Source organism: Sipha flava, unplaced genomic scaffold (assembly GCF_003268045.1).
Source record: "Sipha flava isolate LNK unplaced genomic scaffold, YSA_version1 1_pilon_pilon, whole genome shotgun sequence".
In the NCBI taxonomy this organism is placed as follows: Eukaryota; Metazoa; Arthropoda; class Insecta; order Hemiptera; family Aphididae; genus Sipha; species Sipha flava.
Genome location: NW_020272783.1, coordinates 1,266,462 through 1,288,836, shown reverse-complemented (window position 1 = coordinate 1,288,836; position 22,375 = coordinate 1,266,462). Strand labels below are relative to the sequence as shown.

At 26.6% G+C, this 22,375-nt stretch overlaps 1 protein-coding gene across 2 annotated transcripts in view; it reads right to left on the bottom strand.

Annotated features, from left to right (window-relative positions):
• LOC112681931 overlaps window positions 1-22,279 on the bottom strand; it is a 48,463-nt gene extending 26,184 nt beyond the window's left edge. The window contains exons 1-18 of one of the 2 annotated variants that reach the window (XM_025552303.1): window positions 21,616-22,279; window positions 19,785-19,867; window positions 9,965-10,034; window positions 9,717-9,872; window positions 9,117-9,248; window positions 8,902-9,036; window positions 8,669-8,818; window positions 8,056-8,265; window positions 7,279-7,450; window positions 6,884-7,024; window positions 6,605-6,641; window positions 5,934-6,121; window positions 4,522-4,641; window positions 4,354-4,456; window positions 4,193-4,270; window positions 2,790-3,086; window positions 1,379-1,519; window positions 163-341 (exon numbers count right to left, since the gene is read on the bottom strand). In XM_025552303.1, the coding sequence (XP_025408088.1) occupies window positions 163-341; window positions 1,379-1,519; window positions 2,790-3,086; window positions 4,193-4,270; window positions 4,354-4,456; window positions 4,522-4,641; window positions 5,934-6,121; window positions 6,605-6,641; window positions 6,884-7,024; window positions 7,279-7,450; window positions 8,056-8,265; window positions 8,669-8,818; window positions 8,902-9,036; window positions 9,117-9,248; window positions 9,717-9,872; window positions 9,965-10,034; window positions 19,785-19,867; window positions 21,616-21,754 (2,531 nt within the window). In that variant the 5' untranslated portion in view covers window positions 21,755-22,279. The remainder of the gene's footprint in view (window positions 1-162; window positions 342-1,378; window positions 1,520-2,789; window positions 3,087-4,192; window positions 4,271-4,353; window positions 4,457-4,521; window positions 4,642-5,933; window positions 6,122-6,604; window positions 6,642-6,883; window positions 7,025-7,278; window positions 7,451-8,055; window positions 8,266-8,668; window positions 8,819-8,901; window positions 9,037-9,116; window positions 9,249-9,716; window positions 9,873-9,964; window positions 10,035-19,784; window positions 19,868-21,615) is intronic. The other variant, XM_025552301.1, reaches the window with a different exon arrangement.
• Window positions 22,280-22,375: the final 96 nt, after the last annotated feature.

Sequence of the window (22,375 nt, the reverse complement as noted above, 5' to 3'; positions counted from 1 at the left end):
CTATCGATTATTATTATTCTATTATTTTGTACATATTAATTTTTAGACCCTCTCATATACTTACTGAAATTGTATTTAAATATTCAATGGTAATCATTTTGAATAAAAATAAACCAAATGATCCAAATTGATTTGTATTTTTTGTACATTTTGAATACTCACCAACCGTTTATGACGCCTTCTACGTTGAGCATAGGCACGATTTTGAACACGTAAGTGTCCCGCGCTTTTTTGGCAGTGATTGTGTCGCCACATAGGTACTCGATTACTCCATCTATCACCCAAGATGCACTGGTCTCACCGGGATGCACTCGGGAAGTCAAATACACTATGGGTCGGTCCTATGTTTACAAGACAAAACCAAACGATTACTGATAAGACCTATGGTTGCTTAACGATGTGAAAATAATTAGGTAGTGCACACGAGGTTTGATGAGTTAACATGTTAGCTTGTTCAAATCGGGACACTGCAATATTGCAGCAAACTACATTTTAATTTTAAATGTTGTGTTGTCTTGTAATAATAGAACGTGGATCGATCGATGTTTATTATCAGTATAGTGATATGCTTTAAAAATATATAATAGTAGCGAACATTTTGTCAAATATCCACCCTTATTACCATAACTCTCTCTCGTGATATTACTTTTAATTAATCAATACCAGAAATGTACACGCTCATATTTCAAATTGATTTATCGTATTAGCGTTGGAAAATCAGTAACCCATCACCAACTCCAAAATGTTCCTGAATAATTTTATGAACATTATTTATAACAAAATAATTCGTATAAATTTTTTCGAATTATAATGACTTCTAAGTCACATGTAAAAAAAATGGGCTACTAATTTTTGTTTCACGTTGATAAAATAATATATTTAATAAAATTGTTCATCAAATTCCTTGATCATACAACGTATGTATTTTTAAAAGAGTAATTTATATCGTTTGTTTATAAAATATTATTATGTAGCTAATCTAATAATGTATTTAAGTTGAATAATAATTAGGAGTATTATGTATTTATCATATATCCATTTATGATTTAATTCTATTATAATATTTTGAATTATTATCTAATCATAAAATTTTGAATAATAATTCGTATTTAAACATTATGGATGGTAACCAAACGCAACATTATAATGACAGATTATAATAATATTAATCACATTAATATATTTTTAAATATGGCGTGCTGACATAATGTAATTATTTTTCAGTTCCAATATTTTAAATGTTTCCTAAGAAAAAATCTAATACAAATAACTAGAATGTACATTATTTTATAAATTAGTTTTAAATTAGTTGTATTCAAGGTTATTTGATAATGACCAACATAGATATATAATTGTAATAAAGAAAAAATATAATCACTTTAATTGTTTTCTCGTTGGATTCAGCAGAGGTAATTGTAATAATTGGCACTTCGTTGTTATTTAATGATCGGCACATACATTTGACACTGAATAAAGTATTAGCTGGATTTACTGAATTTTTCCATTTCAAGCATTTAAACTGAAAAATAACACACGTTATTATTATGGTAGAAATTAGAAATAAAACAGTCTACAGTTTAAAAATTAAACAAGTACAATTTAGTATACCGACTTCTAAATGTGATTTCGTGTATTTTAGTTGCTAGTAAATTGGAAACTAGTAAAAAATCCGATTTTTTATTGTTCAAGATGTTAATAATGATATATTGAAACGAAACCCCATATAATAGACACATTCACTATATTCCAAAAAAATGGATTCAAATTTAACCTTTTTATATGAATAAGATTTAGTAAATAAATGAGTTACACAATTTTGTTAACTAACAATTGAAAGGTTGAGCAAATGTGTTACGGAAATGAGAATGCTTGGATGGATGAGTGGAGTGACAAAAGAATGTAGAATAAGGAACGAATATGTAAGAGGTAGTATTGTTGTAGCGTCGATAGTGGACAAGATAAAAGAAAATTAACTGAGATGGTTTGGGCATTTGATGAGGCGAGAGGAAACAAAAGCAGTAAGAGTGGTTATGAAAATGAACGTCGAAGGGAAAAGAGGAAGAGGAAGACCATAAAAGAGAAGTTTGGATACGATTGAGAATGATATGAGGGCTGTTGGTATGTGCGTAGGGGATATAGAAAATCGAAACGAGTGGAGGTTTAGAATTAGGGTAGCCAACTCTAAATAGTTAGGAGAAAGCCAAAGAAGAAGAAGTATTAAACATTGCAATTTAAACTGAAGTGTTTGTCGAATCAAATGATTTCGTAAATAAAAAGTAATTATTTACTTCACAAAGTGATAAAATGTATTAAAATTATAAGCATAGGGTGTCTATAAGTATAAAATATGGTGTTATATCGAAGTCGATGAACTGTGGTGAACTGGTCTACTGATAGTTATGTAAAGTTTTCTATCCATATAAATTAATGGTACACATTCCGTACGATGTTAATTAATTAATTATAAAAAGTTTTATTCATTTATGAATAAAAAAAAAACAATAGTTTATGAATTGAATTAAATAAATAAAAAAATAAATGTTTACCTTGGATTATTATTAAATTTATAAAATACGAGTGGTTTAGAATAAAAAAATTATTGTTAGGTATGTACAAAGCTAATATTAAGTATTATTTATTACATCAATTATTGATAATAAATTAAAACTATTTAATTATTTGTACAAGAATGACGGCCGAAGCGAAACGTCTGCGGCTTATATCGTTTCGGTTTCTTAAGTTTACGGTTCAATAAATCGTTTTTTATTAATTCGTCAATGCATATTTACCAACAATGTCGAATACGTATACGGATAAACGTATGCAATGTAACATATGTCTCGGTCAACAGGAAATTTAATTGTAAAAGAAGCGGTCATATAAGAGCCATGAGTTTTGTTTCCGTTTTTATAATAGTTCCCGTAGTAACAGATGTCCATTCCGGTGCGACTCCAACCTTTCTTCATTTCGGCGTAGTTTTTCACCGAGAACATGATCGGCTGCATGCCTTTTCTAAACTGAGAATTGTGTTTTTCCATGTTTATTATGTTGAAAACGTATGGCTTGAATGCTTCCATGTTGGATACCTATAAATAAGATGATTAAATCGACCGATTCGATTATGTTTAACAGAGTAGGGTGATTATCAAAACGTCGTTTTTCTCTGAACAACAGTGAATAAATAAATTTTTATTTATTCCACGTTTTCAAATTACACGGAATATGTTTTGAATAGAACTTAATTTTATTTAAGATCAGATTTAAAATCGATAAAAATTACATTTTGGCTGTGGTTATGTATTCATATTATCAACGTTTTTTTTTTTTTTTTGATTAAAGAATACAGTGGTCTAGGTGTATTAAATTTATTTGTTTCATAATACTCTTATTAATAGATCAAAATATTTATAGGATCATAGGCGTAGTAATTATTAACACATTACTTATATTTATTTTGATTATATATCTGTATAAATACATGTAAATTTAAAAATATTAAAACGTGGGGCTATGAAAAATGAACTGTTTTTTTTATCTTAAAAACAAAACATACAAATCGTGAAGTTTTATTGTATTAATCTACATTTTTACCGATGAGTCTTATGGTTTATTAATATTTTCAATCTTCTAAGATAGCAGATCTAAAGAATGCGCATAAAAGTATTGCCTGTAATTTTTCTTTATTTTATTAATATTTGATATCGTTTGCATTTTATATCTATATCACCTCTATATGTAACTATATACTATATACTATATACTCAATAATGTAATATCTGATTAGTATGCAGTGTTATTAAATGCAACCTGCACCACTGGCAGTTCGCTTTATAAATTTAAAAATAAAAGTTGTTCTCTCTCTTTCTACGCATTTTCTTTATTAAAAAGTTTCCTACACTTTTGATTAAAAAATATAAAATATTTTATCGTTATAAATGCGATTACAACATTTTATATTTTTTATATAATTGATCAATCCTAATAAATATTCTAATGATTGATATAGGAAAAGATAAATCATACATTTAATCGAAAAATTCTCACATTTACATATAGTATTCACCAAACGTAAATCTCACGCTTAACCGTAGACCAAGACTCATTTTAAAAAAAAGTACAGAAAATAATATACTGATTACTATTATGTTCTACAATTATAATATTATAGTGTTAACCGAACTTAAAACATTACTTGAAAATAAAACCACTCGCTATGTGACATGGAATTAACGTCAGAATTCAAAATCAAATCATACTCTTCGGGACCAATCTGTAATGTACATGATAACTTGTTATTAAATTATCAGATTATAAATGCTAAACAATACTATAAAAAAAATAAACAAAGATTACCTTAATAGCTTTCCGAAGATTACCACTTTCAAAACGAGACTCAAAGTGCAAGTGATCAAACCCCAATTTTACTCCTAAATTGCTTTCATCGTCGTTTGATAGCCTAATAAAAATTGTTTACTAAATAAAAACTTTTAAGATAAATACAATTTTCAATATGTTTATTACTGGGTAGGATTGTAAGTGTTGCTAAACTTTTCCGATAAATAATCTAAATCGTAGACAACCAAATCACCAAATTCTCTTATTTTGGCAACGCTTCGCTCTAAGCACATTAACAGTTTGATTCTAATAAAATAACGATTTTAAGAATTAATTAATAACCATAAGATAAAATTATTCTTAAATAAGGGAAGAACTTTCAAATATGTACAATATATTCGTATATAAATATATACGAGTACAATGACTTCAGTTATTTTCGCAAATGAAAATTTCAATAATTTGTCCTTTGGTAAACACATATTCAATAATATTTTCACTTCATACGGATTACTAACATAACAAGTTTGTTTATTCAAAAAAAAAAAAATTTAAACGAATATATTGTAAATTGTAATATTAATTCATCGCTATAAATTAAAATATATTATATCTTTGTCTTTTAAAATTATACCTTATTTCCTGTTTTTATTTATATTTTTCTGGAAATTTTAAAATAAATTATAATTCGTTTACTTTATAGTATATGATTAAAAATTAAAATTTATTATTTGTAATTGCATAAATGCAATTATTGGAATAACAGAAAATGCACTGTAATTAATTCTTTTGTTTAAATCGCGAAAAAATTGACCTTCGAAAAAAAGTTGCATTAAATACCATATTTCATAATTTATTCAATCGAGCAAGTGCAATATGAAAATGTAGCGTTTTTGAACTGTAATTTTTTAGGCTCGTTTCACACATGACGATTTCGTCTGTACAGATTTTAATTGGCAATAAATACATGCAAGTAATTGTGGCTTTCATACGGGACGGAGGAAGAATTTTTTCCCTACGGTTTCCGTGATACAACAGTGTCAAAGACTGTAAAGTACGGCGCCGTGCCATCGCTGTCTTATCAATCATCTACGTGAATTAGAGTAAGTTTTCATAAAATACAATTTTTATTTGTCTGCCGTCCATTGTGGCTTTTTGTAAAAAAAAATATGGATATTGAGTCAATAACCATTCCTATTGACATAGAAAAGTTTATCTCTGCTGTGAAATGCAGACCTATCTTATGGGATAAGTCGCATGATTTTTACAAAATGAGAAATATAACTAAAAATACCTAGGAAGAAGTGTGTATGGATTCGGTGTACTCAGTAAATACGATTGTTACGTCGTTTTCCAAGTAATCGCAAGCGACGATTCAAAAGCCATATAGCAATGGTGCGTTTTCGATTCATGTTGTAAGCCAAATGAGTTAAAAATTTAAAAGTAAATTTTAACCAAAAATAGAGGACTCAAGGGAAAAATCGTCATGCATGAAACCAACTTCCGCCCGGAAGAAATTCTTAAGGATGTCAACCGTACGGAAAAAACCGTTGTCAATATTTAAAAACATTTATCAATTGATCTACAATAAAATTTACCTTGAAACTTGAACGTTTTTGTTATATAACGATTCCAATGACTGATCATCATTCTCTGCTCCTACCCAATCAGGATAAGCAATTTTAACGAAAGGACAGACGCTGTTAACACGTCTCGCAATACTCGAGTACGACGCCTTATATGTTTGGCACTTACGCACGTTGGAAAGCAATCTAATATCAATTTTCTAAGGATTCAAAAAATCGATTATTACCATGAATATAATGTTTGTATTATCGAAAATAAATGGAAGTTTTAGAAGTTAATTATATAAATAATATTACCTTCTGATAAAATATAAAAGATGAAAACCAAAAAATATGAAAAATTATTATAAAAGAAACATCAGATTTATGGTAATTCTTCATTACAATTATAAAGATTTATTTGGTTTAAGATAAAAAAAACAATTTACAAGAATAATCATCTATTTTAAAAGTAATTTTAAGTTTTGATTGATGTTTATAAAAGAAACATTATATTATTATATATATTATATAATATATTATATTATATTATTATACATTTTTGTATAAAAAAGGATACTAGATAAAACTTTATTAACAATACATTTTTTTTTTTAGAAAGATGTTATTAGTGAAATTTTATGATGGTATTATAAGTACAATATTTTATTTATTTATTGTAACTGTAATGACATTTAACTTACGTCTATATTCGGAATGTCAGCTGCGTTAACTTTTGAGCTGAAAAAAAAACAACATTTTACTAAATTAATTGTTTCTGTTTATTGTATTGAAATGCGAAAAATGTTTTAAGAATTTTTTGATGCTTGATTAAAAATATTTTTTTAGTGAAATATATCTCATGGGTAATTTATTCTATTTAACTTATACTATGGGTTAACTTTGTTTACAAAAATAATAAGATAAACTACTATAATTAAAAAAAAAAATCATTTTTTAAAATTATATTTTAGTGCACTTACTTAAAGTATTTACTTGATTTGAACTTATTGAACGAATTTATCATTGATCCAATGGATTCTGCACTTCTTCCCGCTCCGAGTTTTTTTACTACATTACATTTTGGCATTTCGTTATTGAATTCTTCAAATAAACGTCCATACCTTTAAAATTCATTATAGTTATCAAACAAATAACCAAGGGTTATATGAAAATAAAAATAAAATAGACAAATAGTACTAAGAACCTTGATAAATACGATTAAAATACAACAGAAAATATTTGATAAAACGGCGCACTGTGTATGCAATATAGGTACACAAACTTGTGAATAAAAATATCCATTATTAACACCTTAATAATACTATTTTGAGTGATGAAATATGAAGTTATAAGACGTTAAGATCTGAGTACTTACATCGATACGATTTCATCTCGATCTTTCCAGTAGTTAAATGGTATGTCTAATCTTACGGATTTGGATTTCGGAATAGCTGTATTACTGATCGGGGGCTCCATGAAATTCTGAACGACTGGTTCTTCGTTGTCATCCGCTTCACTATCGTCGCTATCAGAATCAGCATACTTCTCTAAATGTTATTTTTCAAAGAGCCCGTAAAGTTATCCGAATAAAATAAACTTTTCTGGACGATTAAAATCTTATTATACAATATCATGCGTGCAATCATATTTAAGATATCGTTTTATGATTAAAATTAATTTCAATCCATAGAAAATTTAGCGAGTAAGAAAATTCTAAACATATAATTTTAATTAATTTTGAATAATAAAATAAAATGTTGAACATTTTTCGAAGTGCTATATTGTTCGAAGTGTTTTTTTTATTTTTTTACTTTATAATTAAAGTAAAGAAAAATAGCCATTACAATAAACAAAGCCACTTTTTGTCAACCGTTTTAACAGAGTACATAGTTCTGAAAATCACTGTCGCACATTTTGCTTATATTATTTCCAAACCGTAATGTAATGATAAAAAAAAACACTTTTAAAATATTATCGATTGAATATATATATAAATAAAATTTTATCCATACAACGCATGAAATTATTTTCAAATTAATTTTTCATATCGTTTGTAATGGTAATATGTACTCGTATAGTATGTTGTTGTATATAAAAACAATTCGACACAATTGTTTTCTAATCGTTTCTATGTCTATGTTATGTAACTTACCACTATCGTCGACTTTTGCTTCTCCCAAATCAAATATATTTGATGACTTCGGTGAATTTAATGGCAACAGCGATTTTTCTTGACAAACATTAATTACTGTAAATAATTTTGACAAGGTAGAGTTGTACATTCGATCATCTGGGCAGTGGAGGCTAAATTTGTACAACACGTTAAATTTGTTTGATTTCTTCAATGCCGTTCTTCCATTATCTGTGTACACCAATTAAAGCATTGATATATTCCTATATTCAAGTATGGCAGAGGCGCGCCGAAGGGTTGTTTTAAGAGACCAAAAACTAGATCATCTCTAAAACTGTCTGGCATATCGATTTCTTGTTTAAAATAATATAGATAACTAATATAAATTATAAACATTATATTAACAGTAAAAACATTCTGAATATTGATTCGATTCTTATGAAATTTAACTGTAAAACTAAAAATTGTTAATGATAGACAATTTTTGTTTGTTTTAGATTATGATTATTTAGTACTTAGGAGTAAAGGCACTCATTGACTAAGCTTTTCGGCACGCCTCTTTTGTCATAATATTTTGTAGTCATGACGGTTCGTACACTAGTAAAACTATACAATCGAAATGTGTTAAACGTACTAGTGTTTGAGATGTGCACCAGTGTATCCAATGCGGATGACAGAACTTTAGGATTAGTGTTACTCACAGAGTAAAGTCTTATATCAAACACGTCTAATGCATATTGCATAAATCCACTGCGAATAATTCTATCGCAATTTTCTTCGGTAACTAAACACGTTATTAATATACGTCATTATATTATATTATTAGAATTTTGAATTTAAAATACGGAAAACTCAAAATATCAATACTTTTCTTGGTCACATTAGCTAACAATGTAAGAAATAGCCATTGTTTATTTTTTTTGAAATATTTGTTGTTCTCTCTAAGAAGCTTTTCCAGAGTCAACAAAAAACCATCCTTGAGAAGAACACCAACAATTGTCTCTACACAAATATACCATGAATTAATTATTGTAATGATATTGACAATGGTAACGAGTCATTTATAGAAAAATCCAACAAACCGTTTTTAGTAAGTGTTTTAAAGCACAACAATAATGATCCGATGATTTTAATATTTTTTATATTGTTTCTTAATTGTTGATGGAACGTCTTTGTTGCGTTCAACGCTTCAGCATGCTTTGAAAATTTGCTATCTTAAAACAAATTAAATTTTTTATATTCAAAATGTATACTTATACATACATATATGTGCGTCACATTTATTTAGTGAAATCGATTCTTTAATATTTTTTTAATCTTAAAAAGTATTTGAAGATATGAAACAAAACCATATAGAAAAGGCTTAATTTTTATTTTGTGTAAATTGCAAAAAATATTAAAAATACTTAGAAGAATAAAAATAAAAAGTTGAAAAATTATTATTTGCCAACAAATTAGCTCTATTCAATGGCTATTTTAAAAACAATTTTAATGTTATCTTTTTTTAATGGTTTACCAATATACAAACATTTAATTAAAATATCAGTATTTATATTCCTTGTCTTTATGAAAAAATTATATAAATAAAGCAAAATTTGATTATCTTCTATATTTCAGGAAAAATCACTATGGATTCATGTGACACTCTGTATTTGCATTATTAATACTCTTATATCAATTACCTTTTTGCGAGAGTTGAGCGAGTATAAAAAGTAATTCACTGATAAGAATATCAGGTGAACCCACTGATTTCGATTGCAATTCCATTACCAACTTCATAAATGTCTTCGTTGCTTCTAATTTTACCAATAGCTTCAGTACGGACATTCTCACCTGGCCTACATACATTTAAGATATTTGGACTATAATTGTTTTAGTATACAACCACTAACTCTATCACGTGAATAATTATTCTTAAAATTCTTTTTACCGGATTTTGGTGCAATGCAAGCATGGATTACGGCTGCCAAATTCGTGCAGGTAGATTTATCTCTAGTCTTCTGCAATATTAAATAAAGTAGTAAATTCAATTACACCAGTGTTGAACAATAACTCAAGAGTTTCAAAATTATTTCACTATTCATAACATGGATTCGTAAGTTCATGCACTAAAAAACTCATAAATGAGCATGCAATAATGCACTAATATTTGATAAATTATGCGTTCAAATATGCACTAAAAAATTCAAAATATTCATTAAAAATCTTAAAGTATAAGTATAAGCATTGTTTTTAAATAATAAAAATATTATCTATTTCAAAGTTATATTTTATTACATTTTGTTAAAATTATAATTAATGAATACTCATTTCAATGAGAATAAATTGATAGATTTTAATGCACACTTCAATATGAAGAGAGTGGTAGCGGTGTGCCATAAAATTGTTTTCGTGGTACTACTTTTAACTTATAAAACCCAATGTCATACGAAAATAAAAATACTGATAAAATACTAAAATTTTGTTAACATGTTTGGAAAAGTAAATAAGATTGAATTCGAATATTTATTGATCTAATTTTTTTTAACTTACACGAAAAACGATTTTGCTGAATTTACATAAAATAATATGTACTAATGAATTCAAAAAATCAACTATACCTATGCCAAATATACCAATACACACAAAATATGCAAAAACATACTTTAACTAAACTTTATATTTCTATTACTATTTTCATGAAACGGTTTTGTATCTCACTTATCATGATTTTCGATGTAGCAAAAAAACATGCATAAACTTACGAATCCTGTTTATAACTAAACCAATTTTGTCGCTACGCCACTATGGGCTCAGGTGAAAATAATTTTAGGTCATCCCCAGAGAACGATAAATCATAAAGAATAATTGTTTTAAACATAAAATTAGGGGTAACATTTACTTGTTTAATTAAAAACAATTTATAAGCCATAAAAATATGAGGGCATATTAGATAACAGTTAAAAAAAAAAATCTTTAACTTTTGAAATTTTCGAATTTTACTTTCGAATCATCTTCTGTCTGCATACTTTAGTTCAAAAAATTCCTTTATAATTTCATCAAAATCTATCTTGTTTATTGTTTTTTTTTTGTTGATAGACAATGATTTAAAAAACATATAAGTATTTCACACATATATTAACATATAAAACCATAATTTATAAATCATTACAGTATGGAATACCAGTATCATTTTTATATTTTTTATTACATTTATAGGTGCCTCCAAACTAAAAAAAAACCCGAAGCCTTTTCGAAGGACCCTCATGAGTGTGAGACTCGTAGATCCTTTGGCCCTTCCTAGTTATGCTATTGAATATACCTTATGTTGGAAATAAAAAATTTCAAAAATTACTTCTTTGTTGTACAGTTTACTTCGTACTCGCCTTATCTTGTAGACAGAATTGGGCGTTATTCGAATAAAATTTTATTTAGATGATTATTTAGATAACATTTTATTCAAAAAAATTATTATTCGACTAATTTTCAAACAGATAATTTTTATAGCTACATGCCCATATCTATTTTTGTGTAGAGCTCTATATATTTGAACTTATAAATATGAAATACAACATTGAACATACGTAGTTAGTACATGGTACCAAAATATCCGAGATTATATAATATAATACGAAAACTGGACTAAACTAGATATAATAATAACATCTTCTATATTGATAATTAATTACTATTAAGGTACATACTAAATACTTGTAGACAAACTAGAAGAATTATAATCATTATTTCATAATACATATTTAGTAATTAGTATTAACTACTACTATATATACTAGGATAGGATAACTATGTTTAAAAATTATTCAAATAATATTATGATCACAAAAATGAAATTAAAAACAATAACGATAATAAACCACAAAAAACCACGGCACATTACCGATCTATTTAAAATTGTAAATTAGAAGAGAAAATTATAAATTTAAGAACTTAAATAATTAATAACTGAATTTGATAACATTAAATTTGTAATTATTGTTTGAAAATTGTCAAACCATATGCATAACTTGACATTTGTCCAAGCAGTATAACTCAGATTCAAGTTTTTTAACGTACTGGATCAAAGCCAAGGATTGCCGGTCAAAAAAACCCACTGGACTCTTACGGTGATTATTATTTATTCTTGTTCTTAAGCAACAAAAAAATTAAAAAATATTTATATACATATATATAAATACATGTATTAGCTGTGTTGACTGGGTCGTTAAAAATTACATAAAACAGTATCCCCGATGTAAGATAGATTAAACGTTGCTCAAGGTGGACCAGTTCGGTGGTATATAATTAATCGTAACGTTTTCTTGTTACTATTTTAATTATAATTGATTTGGCTAATCTATTTTTAACAATAATAACTGGAGAAATTAATAAATCAAATGAATTGTTTTTTTGGTTATCTGATGAAGAAATAATAAGCATGTATGTACATAATCCACCATAGGTATATTTTACATAAACAATATTTTTGTCGTTTGAAGTGACGCAAATGTAAACTACAAATGTAGAATTATATTACGAGATGCCAAAAACACAGTCACCCTGTAACGTTTCTCTTGAAATTCATTAAAAATAGAAATTAATAATCTACATAGATAGAATCTCTTGATTTTGTTGCTCAGTTCTGTCGCAAGTAAAAAAATAAAATAACCTTTCGTTTTTCGTTACTCGAGCACATACATGGGGTCACGGGTCGTTATGTTTCAAAAATGATTGGTCGATAGTATTGTTATATTGTATTCGTGTGAATTGTGAAATATAATTTTGTTGCCGTTGAAAAAAAATACTGCTATATTGAATATTGTTTTTTAGTAAATAATTTCATTGAAATATTCAATAATATCACTGATAAGGAACTTTGAGATGTTACGAATAACAATTACAATACTATCCCATCTGCTAATTTAGACGATTTAAAAATCAAGGCACAGCAAAATATATCTTTAGTTTTCAAAATGAAAATTTTTACTGTAATTATAAATAATACTATTATAAGATCTTATGTTTTGACATCACATCGCAGAAATGATGTAAAATAGGTTTTTAAAACTATAACGCAATTTAATGCATAATAAACATAATAAGCGTTTTTTATGATTTAATCTCATAAATCTAAATAAGATAATTAACTATGTGAATCATTGAGAACCAAAAGCCAATCAATATTATTCAAAATATGAATATTTTTCCCATATTATTTTTGTTTAATAACTATAGAATTTGAGAAAAATAAGTGGAATAATTTTGTAAATAATAATGTTTATTTAATAAAAAAAAAAAACATTTTACTTTGATACTTTACATCTCCAATATAATATTTAACTATCTTATCAAACTTTTTTACGAATAATGTTTTTATTGAATATTAATATTTTTATTTTATAGATGATATATTTCATATAGTTATAAGCATAAAACAAACATTTTTTAAAAAGTTTCAAACTGAATACATATTTTTTCGATTTTTAAAAGTTAGTGATAAAAATACTCAATACACTACTTAAAGAATTTTGTAATTCATTATACTCGTAATGCATTTACTATTAATAATCTATGTACGTATAAACTGACATGTTTTGGTTTAGATTAAGTAGAAACTGTTTGTCATGAAATAAACTTTATTTCTATTTATTTTTTAAAAATATTTAATAAAATTATATTCTTGTGTAGAATGATGAGGTAATATTTTTTAGACGAATGAACAAATTAATATAAAAATTCTGTTTATTTAAAATAAACATACTAAAATAGAACAGTGTCATAAATAGATCAATTGAATAATAATCGATCATCAATTATAATCAAAAGATTAAAGTTCTGTTTTACTGTTCATAAAGAATTATATACATTATATACATACATTTAAATGTAAATTTAATTTTCTAATGTATTTAAATTTTGGTAATTTGAAAATTATTTCAAGTAAAAATGTTTCGATTATATTATATACTTAATCCTAATTTAGACACCATCATTGTGTGATTCGTGCACTTAAAACAATAGTCAGATGTAACAGGTTTTATTAACTTTTATGTGTATTGTTTCTTTGTTTGTTTGTTATGTGCTAATTAACCTTTACACGCAAATATTATGTGTCACCGCGTGCAATCCAACATGTCGTGATGACGTTCCATTATGGAAATTATTTATTCCGAAAACCAATGTAATTTCGTTCATTAAAACTTCGAAACTTTTTCTCCACTTTATAACCGAACACCATCTGAAGGCCCATTGGGCACTGAAGTTAAAATCGATACCTATGCTTTATAAACGCACATCAATTTAAATATTAGTTATGAGCAATTAAAAATATAACTAAAAACCGAACATAAACCAGATATAAATTAAGATTATCTGTTTCAATATTATTTAATGATTTATGCTTTTTCATCGGACGTTTTTGAAAATGGTATTTATAATAATTAGGTACGGCAGATTTTTTCTTATTGCATAAGCTTTAATAATTTTTTTTACCTTGACAAAATCATCAATTCGTATTTTACCCACCATCTTTTCATTGACAATTGGTATGTAGTTAATGAGTTTTTTAAAACAATAATAATTACGAAACAAATTCAAATTATCATATCTACGTTTATATTTAAAGTAATCGCTAAATCACACGAAAACACTGGATTTGAGTTTATAACAATTATATAAAATCCAAAAACCGTATTTCCGACATATATTTTATGAGATTAACAATATACTATGACTAAAACAGCTGTAAGAAATTGTTGTTTCAAGCATAATATTCTTTGTAATATTAATAATAATAATAGTCATAATGATTCTTTTTATATTTAATAACGCGTGTCTGAAGCCATTATTATAGCCAGAATGCGTTAAACATTTATTATGTAAAACTTAATTTTTTCAATAAGATCATCTCATAAGTAATAAATAATAAAAATAAGAAAATAGTAAAAAAAAATGATCTACGAGTTGCGACACACATGTTCGAACAACGTCTTTGTAAAATATATATATAGTTAATATTACGATGATAAACGACTATATAGGAATCGTTTAGTTTGTTGTGATTATTTTATGTTTATCAACAATAATAGAACAACACCCTTAACCTTACGTGCCGAAAATAACGTGGTCTGTGCTAAATTAAACGGCGATTAATTGCTATGCAACTGCTTATGAACACATGCATATATCATATATGACCAAGACTTGTGCCAGCCAATACAGTTTTTTCCCTGCACGCTAAATAGTACGACCATCAAAAAGCCAAAACGCTATCAAAATAGAATGAATATATTTTTTGTCAATTTTATTTTACTATGGTTGTTTTATTTTTATTTTTATTTTTCACTCATCAGCCCAAACAGTAACGAATACTGCATTACGTGAAATCCACACGATTTTTGTTATTTCGTAAATCCGTGTTAATTTTTATTTTTTAATTTTATCGCCATCATACAGTGTACGAAAAACATTTAAAATTTTGGCCAAGGTTGTTCCGTTTTGGCGGATTCGGTCGGGTTTCCTATACATGCGTTATGACGGCTGTTCCGCGTAATGTGTAATCATAATGGATACGATGTTTAATTTTAATGATACTTTCTTCCACCCTCTCTCACGCATTTGAGCACTAAAAATACTTATTTTTTATATTTTAATTTTATCATCCTGTTTTCCTCCCCCTCCTCGAGCTATTGCAAAATAATTGCATGTGAAGATAATTGTCATCAAAAGCCTCGGGCCATCACTGTAAAATGACGTCCGGCGTATGGTTCCGAGCCAATAGCCACCATTTAATTAGCGTATCAAAAACACTATATCTGGTCCATATGCGCTACTAAACTGCGGTAAACACAAGAAAAACGGTAGTTTATCGTTAGCCTTGGGTTGACGTGTCATTCACGTAAAATTGTCAATCACTATATGTGTATGAATTTTTTCATTTCAGCAAAGGAGTAAATTTTATAGGGTTTGTGAGATCAATTAAACCGAAAATATAGCCGTGTCGAGTATAGAGGGAAACACAAAGGATAAATGCCCGGAAAACACAGAGAAAAAATTATTGTTTCAAAACAACGCTGATTAACCATAGTATTATTCCAATCCAAATATAAATTCCTATGATGATCTTATATAGTAAACATTTATGATATAGGTACTCAATTATTTCGTAGTTTATTTATATTAAGGTAAAAATAATTTAAAAATGTATAACATTGGACCAATGTTAGTAGTAGTAAATAGTTGTAGTTATCTTTGTATACATTTATGAAATGCATTCAGTTGACAAGTAGATGAACGGAAAGCAGTTTTCAAAGTTAAACTTAAACGATTTACTGACGATTTCCAATATACATAATAAACTGATTTGTTAATAAATAACGTATCAAGTAATAATATTTCACTTAAATAAAGTTTAAATGTATAGAAAAATATTTCGTTAAATATTCAAGATCCACATACCCCGATCAGATTTATTCAATATCGTATACAATGTTATGAGGTGATAAAAGTTTGATTCGAGACGTCAATGTTTAAAATGATCAAGAATTTACTATAATTTTAGCGTCCATAAATATAATACAATAAATGTAACGCAGTTAGATTGTATTTGGCATAAAGTCTGAAAGTCTTTAATATTCTATTGTAAGAGTTACGTATCAATTGGTAGTTATTCAATTTTTTGAGAACCAAACACATGACATGTTATATTTTCTAGTCTTGTAATATTACGGAATGAAAGGCACAAAACTTAATCGATGTATCTTATTTTATAATACTAGAGATTATTTAAGTATATTTTATCATCATCATAATTTTTACTACATGTATGTTTATTGATGTGTGTTAAAATATTAGAACAAATATACAGTGAAATTTGGTACGATTCCAAGTTCAAGTACATTTTATCAACTGGATTGTTAATGTGTGATTCAATATTTCTTATTCTGTCCTATGGATAAATGTAATAAAGTTTGAATACAATGGCATTACATTTTCAGAAATGTTTTAGTGGTTAAATTGTTACAAATATATTGTATTTTTCTAATAAGACAATAACTAAATAAACGCGATATACTTTTTATTTAAATTATGTAATTATATAGTAAAAATAGTTTCTTTTATTTTATTTTTTTTGTTCGAGGTTTTTGACAAGACTCTATACAAGTATAGTTCAGTTGAAATTGTTTCGTTCTGAATATAAAACATTCAATATTTTATTATTGTTTCCTATCATAATAACATTCCTGGTACTTTTCTCAGGTAATATGATAAATAAAATTAAAATAATTTGAACTAATTTTTTTTAACGCCATAACTTTTTTTAAAAAAAAATACACATCCATATCAAAAGCTTCTAAAGCTTAAGAACATTATTGAAATATATTTAACAGTATTAAAAAAATTCGTGAGAAATATAAAACTTGTAATTAATAAAAGATATAGGCACAAATATACAAATAAAACAAATTAAGGTAAATTAATAATGTATAATTTAAATTATGTCTTAATTATATTACGTATTTATTAAACTTGTATAAATTAAACTAATGTAAATTAATAACAAATATGATAAATTGTTTTACTATAATTATTGTGTAAATGGTGCTATATTAGAAAACAGTTTAGTCGATTGAATATGATTAAATTTACAATATGATAAAAGATATAATATATAATTAAAGACAAATATAATTAACAAAATAATTTTTTAATTAAATATAAAGAAAATGACAGTTCTACATTGGTAATCCGCATTATTCTATTATATATTATATATCAATATTCTAATAAATATTGTAGATATTTATCATTTTCCCTGAGTTTGAATGAAATATTTGGGTGCATAGTACTCTAATTTGAAAAATGTTCAATTGATTGATTATAAAATAGTATTATAATGCTAGTATTATACTAAGAGAAATTCAAGTAAGAAATAATTATCAATTTTAATCACTTAAAGATAATTTATAAAAACACTGGGACATTTAAATTTTAAATTGAGAGCAACTAATACAACTATATATCAAGACATCAAAAATAAAAAACAAAAATAATAAGCTTTTTTGAAGAAAAAAATTATAGGAACATAACAGTTTTATTATTAACTACATATATTCTATAATATTTTGTTAAAATTTTAAATAAAATAATAGGAAAAATAATATAGAAAATAAATAAATCATTAAATATACGATCAATTATCTTAAAAGTTATAATTAACAAAAATAGTTCTATGGATTCCTAATGAAAACATAATAATATCTACGATTTATTCAAAAATAGATAACTTGTAGATAAATATGATTTTTCAATAATTTGTCTTCGTTACGTTAAATTGTGTTTCTATTATACATAAGCTGTCGTTGCTATAAACGTATAACCTTTTTCAAAAACAAAAAGTATTTGATAGTGAGTTATCTAAAAATAAAACGTTTAATTGGACATTTATTATCATTATAGTGACACTTGAAATACAAAACGTATTATACTGCTTGTTAAAAACGATCCGGAAGAGTAATTTCAATGAAACAGTTTTTGCGATATAATGACTAAATAAGTTAATGGTAAATTTAAAACATTTTAGCAATTTTAAATTTTAAATATTTTTAGCAAGAATTGTTTTTTTTTCTTTAAACAATATTTTTATTTTATGTCTATACCAATCTTATGTACTGGATGTAATTCAGTTGCACGCAGAACATATTTGTTTTGTCATTATGACTCTTTGAATAAACTACAGTTTAAATTTTGTTAGTATATTTTAATTTACTTAAAACTAATTAGATACTTAATTTCCTACACAAAGAAATGTTTATGCCAAACATTAAAGACCCGGCATTAATACTAAAATACTATTTCTATTATATAATTTTCAAGGAACAACAATAATTAGTATTTCGACTAATATGATTTTTCATACTGCTTCATAAGCAAACAGCTATAATAAATATAAATATATTTTATCATTTTTAAAATGTAAAAAACTATAAATGGCAATATATAAAATATCTATATGGTAATACCGTAGGAACTACTCTTGTATTAAATTATTTTTGTAAAGAAAAACAAATATCGTATTAATTTAAAGAATAAGTTGTTGGAAACACTAAAAAAAAAAAAAACCTTCAAAAAATTGTGAAATTTAAGACGGGCTCGTTTTAACAAAATCGTTATATACAGCAATAAGCAGAACAATATAAAAACTTAAAATATTTATCAAAAAAACTTGATAATAGGTAATATAATTTAAAAAAATTGACAATTTCTTTGTTATATTGGTATATATGATTAAAATTATTTATACTTGCTTTAATTAGGTACAGGTATATTATATGTACATTTTAAAGGCATCTAGATCTTGAACTTTAACACAAATTCATTTACATTTTTTTTTCCGATTTCTTTCAAAAAAAGTTTACAGTGAAGTTATTCTTAAATTTAAGCCAATTTATAATTATATACATACTTGAAAGATCTTATTTAATAACGTTCGTGATATTAGTTATCAAGACACTGAAAATAATGAAATATATTTAATTTTTTTTCTATTAATTAAAATCAAAATACCTGGAATTTCTATACACTCGAAATTAACCGAGAATTTATTATCCTTAAGCAATATAGATCACTAGTAGTATTCAATTTCAAATAATATTACCCCCAAGTTATTCTAAAATAAAATATGAGAAGCATTATAGAGTGCCCAACACCTGATGGTCTTTATTAAGTCCACCTTTATTCTTTATAGTTATTTCTTAGATGCGTTTTATACTTACTTCAAATAATTTCATAATGTCCACTATTCTTTCTGCTTTTGTCTTTCTGAGCATATTCAGTGACTTGGCTTTGACATTTTTATCTAAAAATGTATAAGACATAATTATTTTAGTTGTTACTCATTAATCGTAATCATACTTATAGCCTAAATAAACAATCATTGTTGTGAATTTTAATTCAATGAATAAAAAAATGTAATCACATAGTCGAATAGAATTATAAATTTCAAGCTATAATAAACCTTAAAGGTCACTCACAAAGTTTTTATATCATTAAAATTATTTTTGTCGAATATTATTTTATACTATGATAAAATTAACTTTATTTATTATTGATAACATATCAATCGCACTATATACAATAATTAGTTCTATGTATTTGAGATGTGTACCACAGGAACCTCATGTTTTTAACTCCAACTTTTTCATCATCGATTGTTTGATATAATATGAGTTATAAATCAAATTAAGATCATCTATTATTTTCTACATTTTTAAAATTTATTTTTTAAATCAATTAGTTTTCCTTCAAATTCAGCTAATAATTGAAAGTAGTTTTCACTCCTAATTTTTTTTCCTATTTTCACTACACCCTAAACTGCTGCTATAGTAACCATATTGAATACACACGGTAAATAGTAAACGATATTAATAATTTGTGATATGATGGATTTATTCATGGTTTTACTGGTCGGGATATTATTAATAATGAGCAATAATACGAGTACAAGGTTATTATTGTCACAATAGTAATATTTATTAAAAAAATTATAATGTTGCGATTTAAGATCAAAATAAGTAGTAAACAATGGGTTTCTGTTCATCAATAAATGTGTAATAGTTATTAATCATATTTTACAATAATAATAAATTTATGTGCCTACTTATGTAACTACCCAAATATAAAATGTGTACATACGCGTATTTTTTCTTTTAAAACGAATTATTCTTCGGCAAATGATTGAAACATTTATATACGAATAAATTTAAAAAAAAAACAATTTTTATTTTAATAATGTTATCACAAATTTTTAGTGTTTTAAAAATTTAAATTAATTAAAAAATTATTTTTATAATAAAACCGAAGAAACATAAGAAATTAAATATTTTACCAACACAAATTATTTAGTTACAGTTATCATGAAAAAAAATAAATAAATATTTTTTCAAATTATTATAAAATATGTACTCTTATTGATTTGTTATTGTCAATTAATGTAAATCTATTTCTAATGATTATTTTTTTTTATTAAATATTATGTTTTTGAGTAATAACGAATTAAATGGGTTTCAAAGCGTATTAGTATTTATATCAATATGGTACAATCTTAGCAATACACAATCACTAATATTATGTACGTATTACCTATGGCTGGATATAAATTTTGAGCGACTTCGGGGCATTAGAAATAAGCCACTTATAGGTGATTATTTGATCAAAATTTGTTGAAGTTTTGATTGAGAAAAAATTAATCTATAAGGTATTTTTTCAGAATCTACTCTTGTATAGAATACGGAAAAACATTTGTACAAAAAATTCGACACCTTGTAAATTGGTTGGTTTATTTAGCACCTGCCTCCTCCATACCTCTATAGTTTTCGAGGTATTTTAATTAAAAAATATATATATATTTATTAATGTACTATACATATATTACAAATTATAAGTGTAATAAAGAAAAAAAAAGATGTTATATAAAAGAAAATGCCGACTTTGAAAAAAAAATCGAAATTTAGAAATCTGTCCGTTGGTAAACTGTCGTACATTGATAACAACAAAATTCACTGGTGTACCTCGGACGAGAACGGTATAATCAAATTAGGTACTTACCGGTATTATTCACGCGTCCGTTGATCTTGTGCGCTATCCTGCGGATCTTTTCGAGATTCTCAGCGGTGCGGGTCGTCAGTGGCACCAACCGGTCCAGCAACACGTCCAGCACATGATCGTCGCCGCCGGCCACCACCATTTTATTGACTTTCGGTGTCTTCGGGACGAGAAAGAGTTAAACGGTTCTTATCAATCGAAAACAATTGTAAAACGGCGCGGTGATGGTGATGAGACGTAGTGCTAACGGTGCGCTGTCAACACGCACGTGCCGAGTGGAATTCTCGCGGAAGGCGAGAGCGAAAACTGGAATACATCGATGATGTCGGCAGGACGGAAAGCGAACGGAAACGGAAGGGCGGAAGAATCACCGGTGTGCCGGGGAACGGATCGTGAAGGGACGACGAAACGGATTGTATTATTTTCCGGCAGCGGTGTCGCGCGATGTGACGACGGTGACGGAACGGACCAAACGGGATACAACTGTGGTTAGGACGGGAAAATCGTGAATGACACGGGCGGCGACCGCGGCTGCACGGGGTTTGGCAAACGGAGCGACCAATTCGGCCCGACTGCCAAAATAACGAGGCGGCGCTCGTGTGTATAACGTGCCCTTCCGCAGGGTCCGATTGTCGCCGGTGGCAGTGCCCGACAATGATAACAAAGCATTTTAATGTTATTGTTGTTTTTAAAATCATAATCAATGTTAATAATAATATCGTATCTATTATTATTATTATCAAAATTGTTGTTATTAATATTT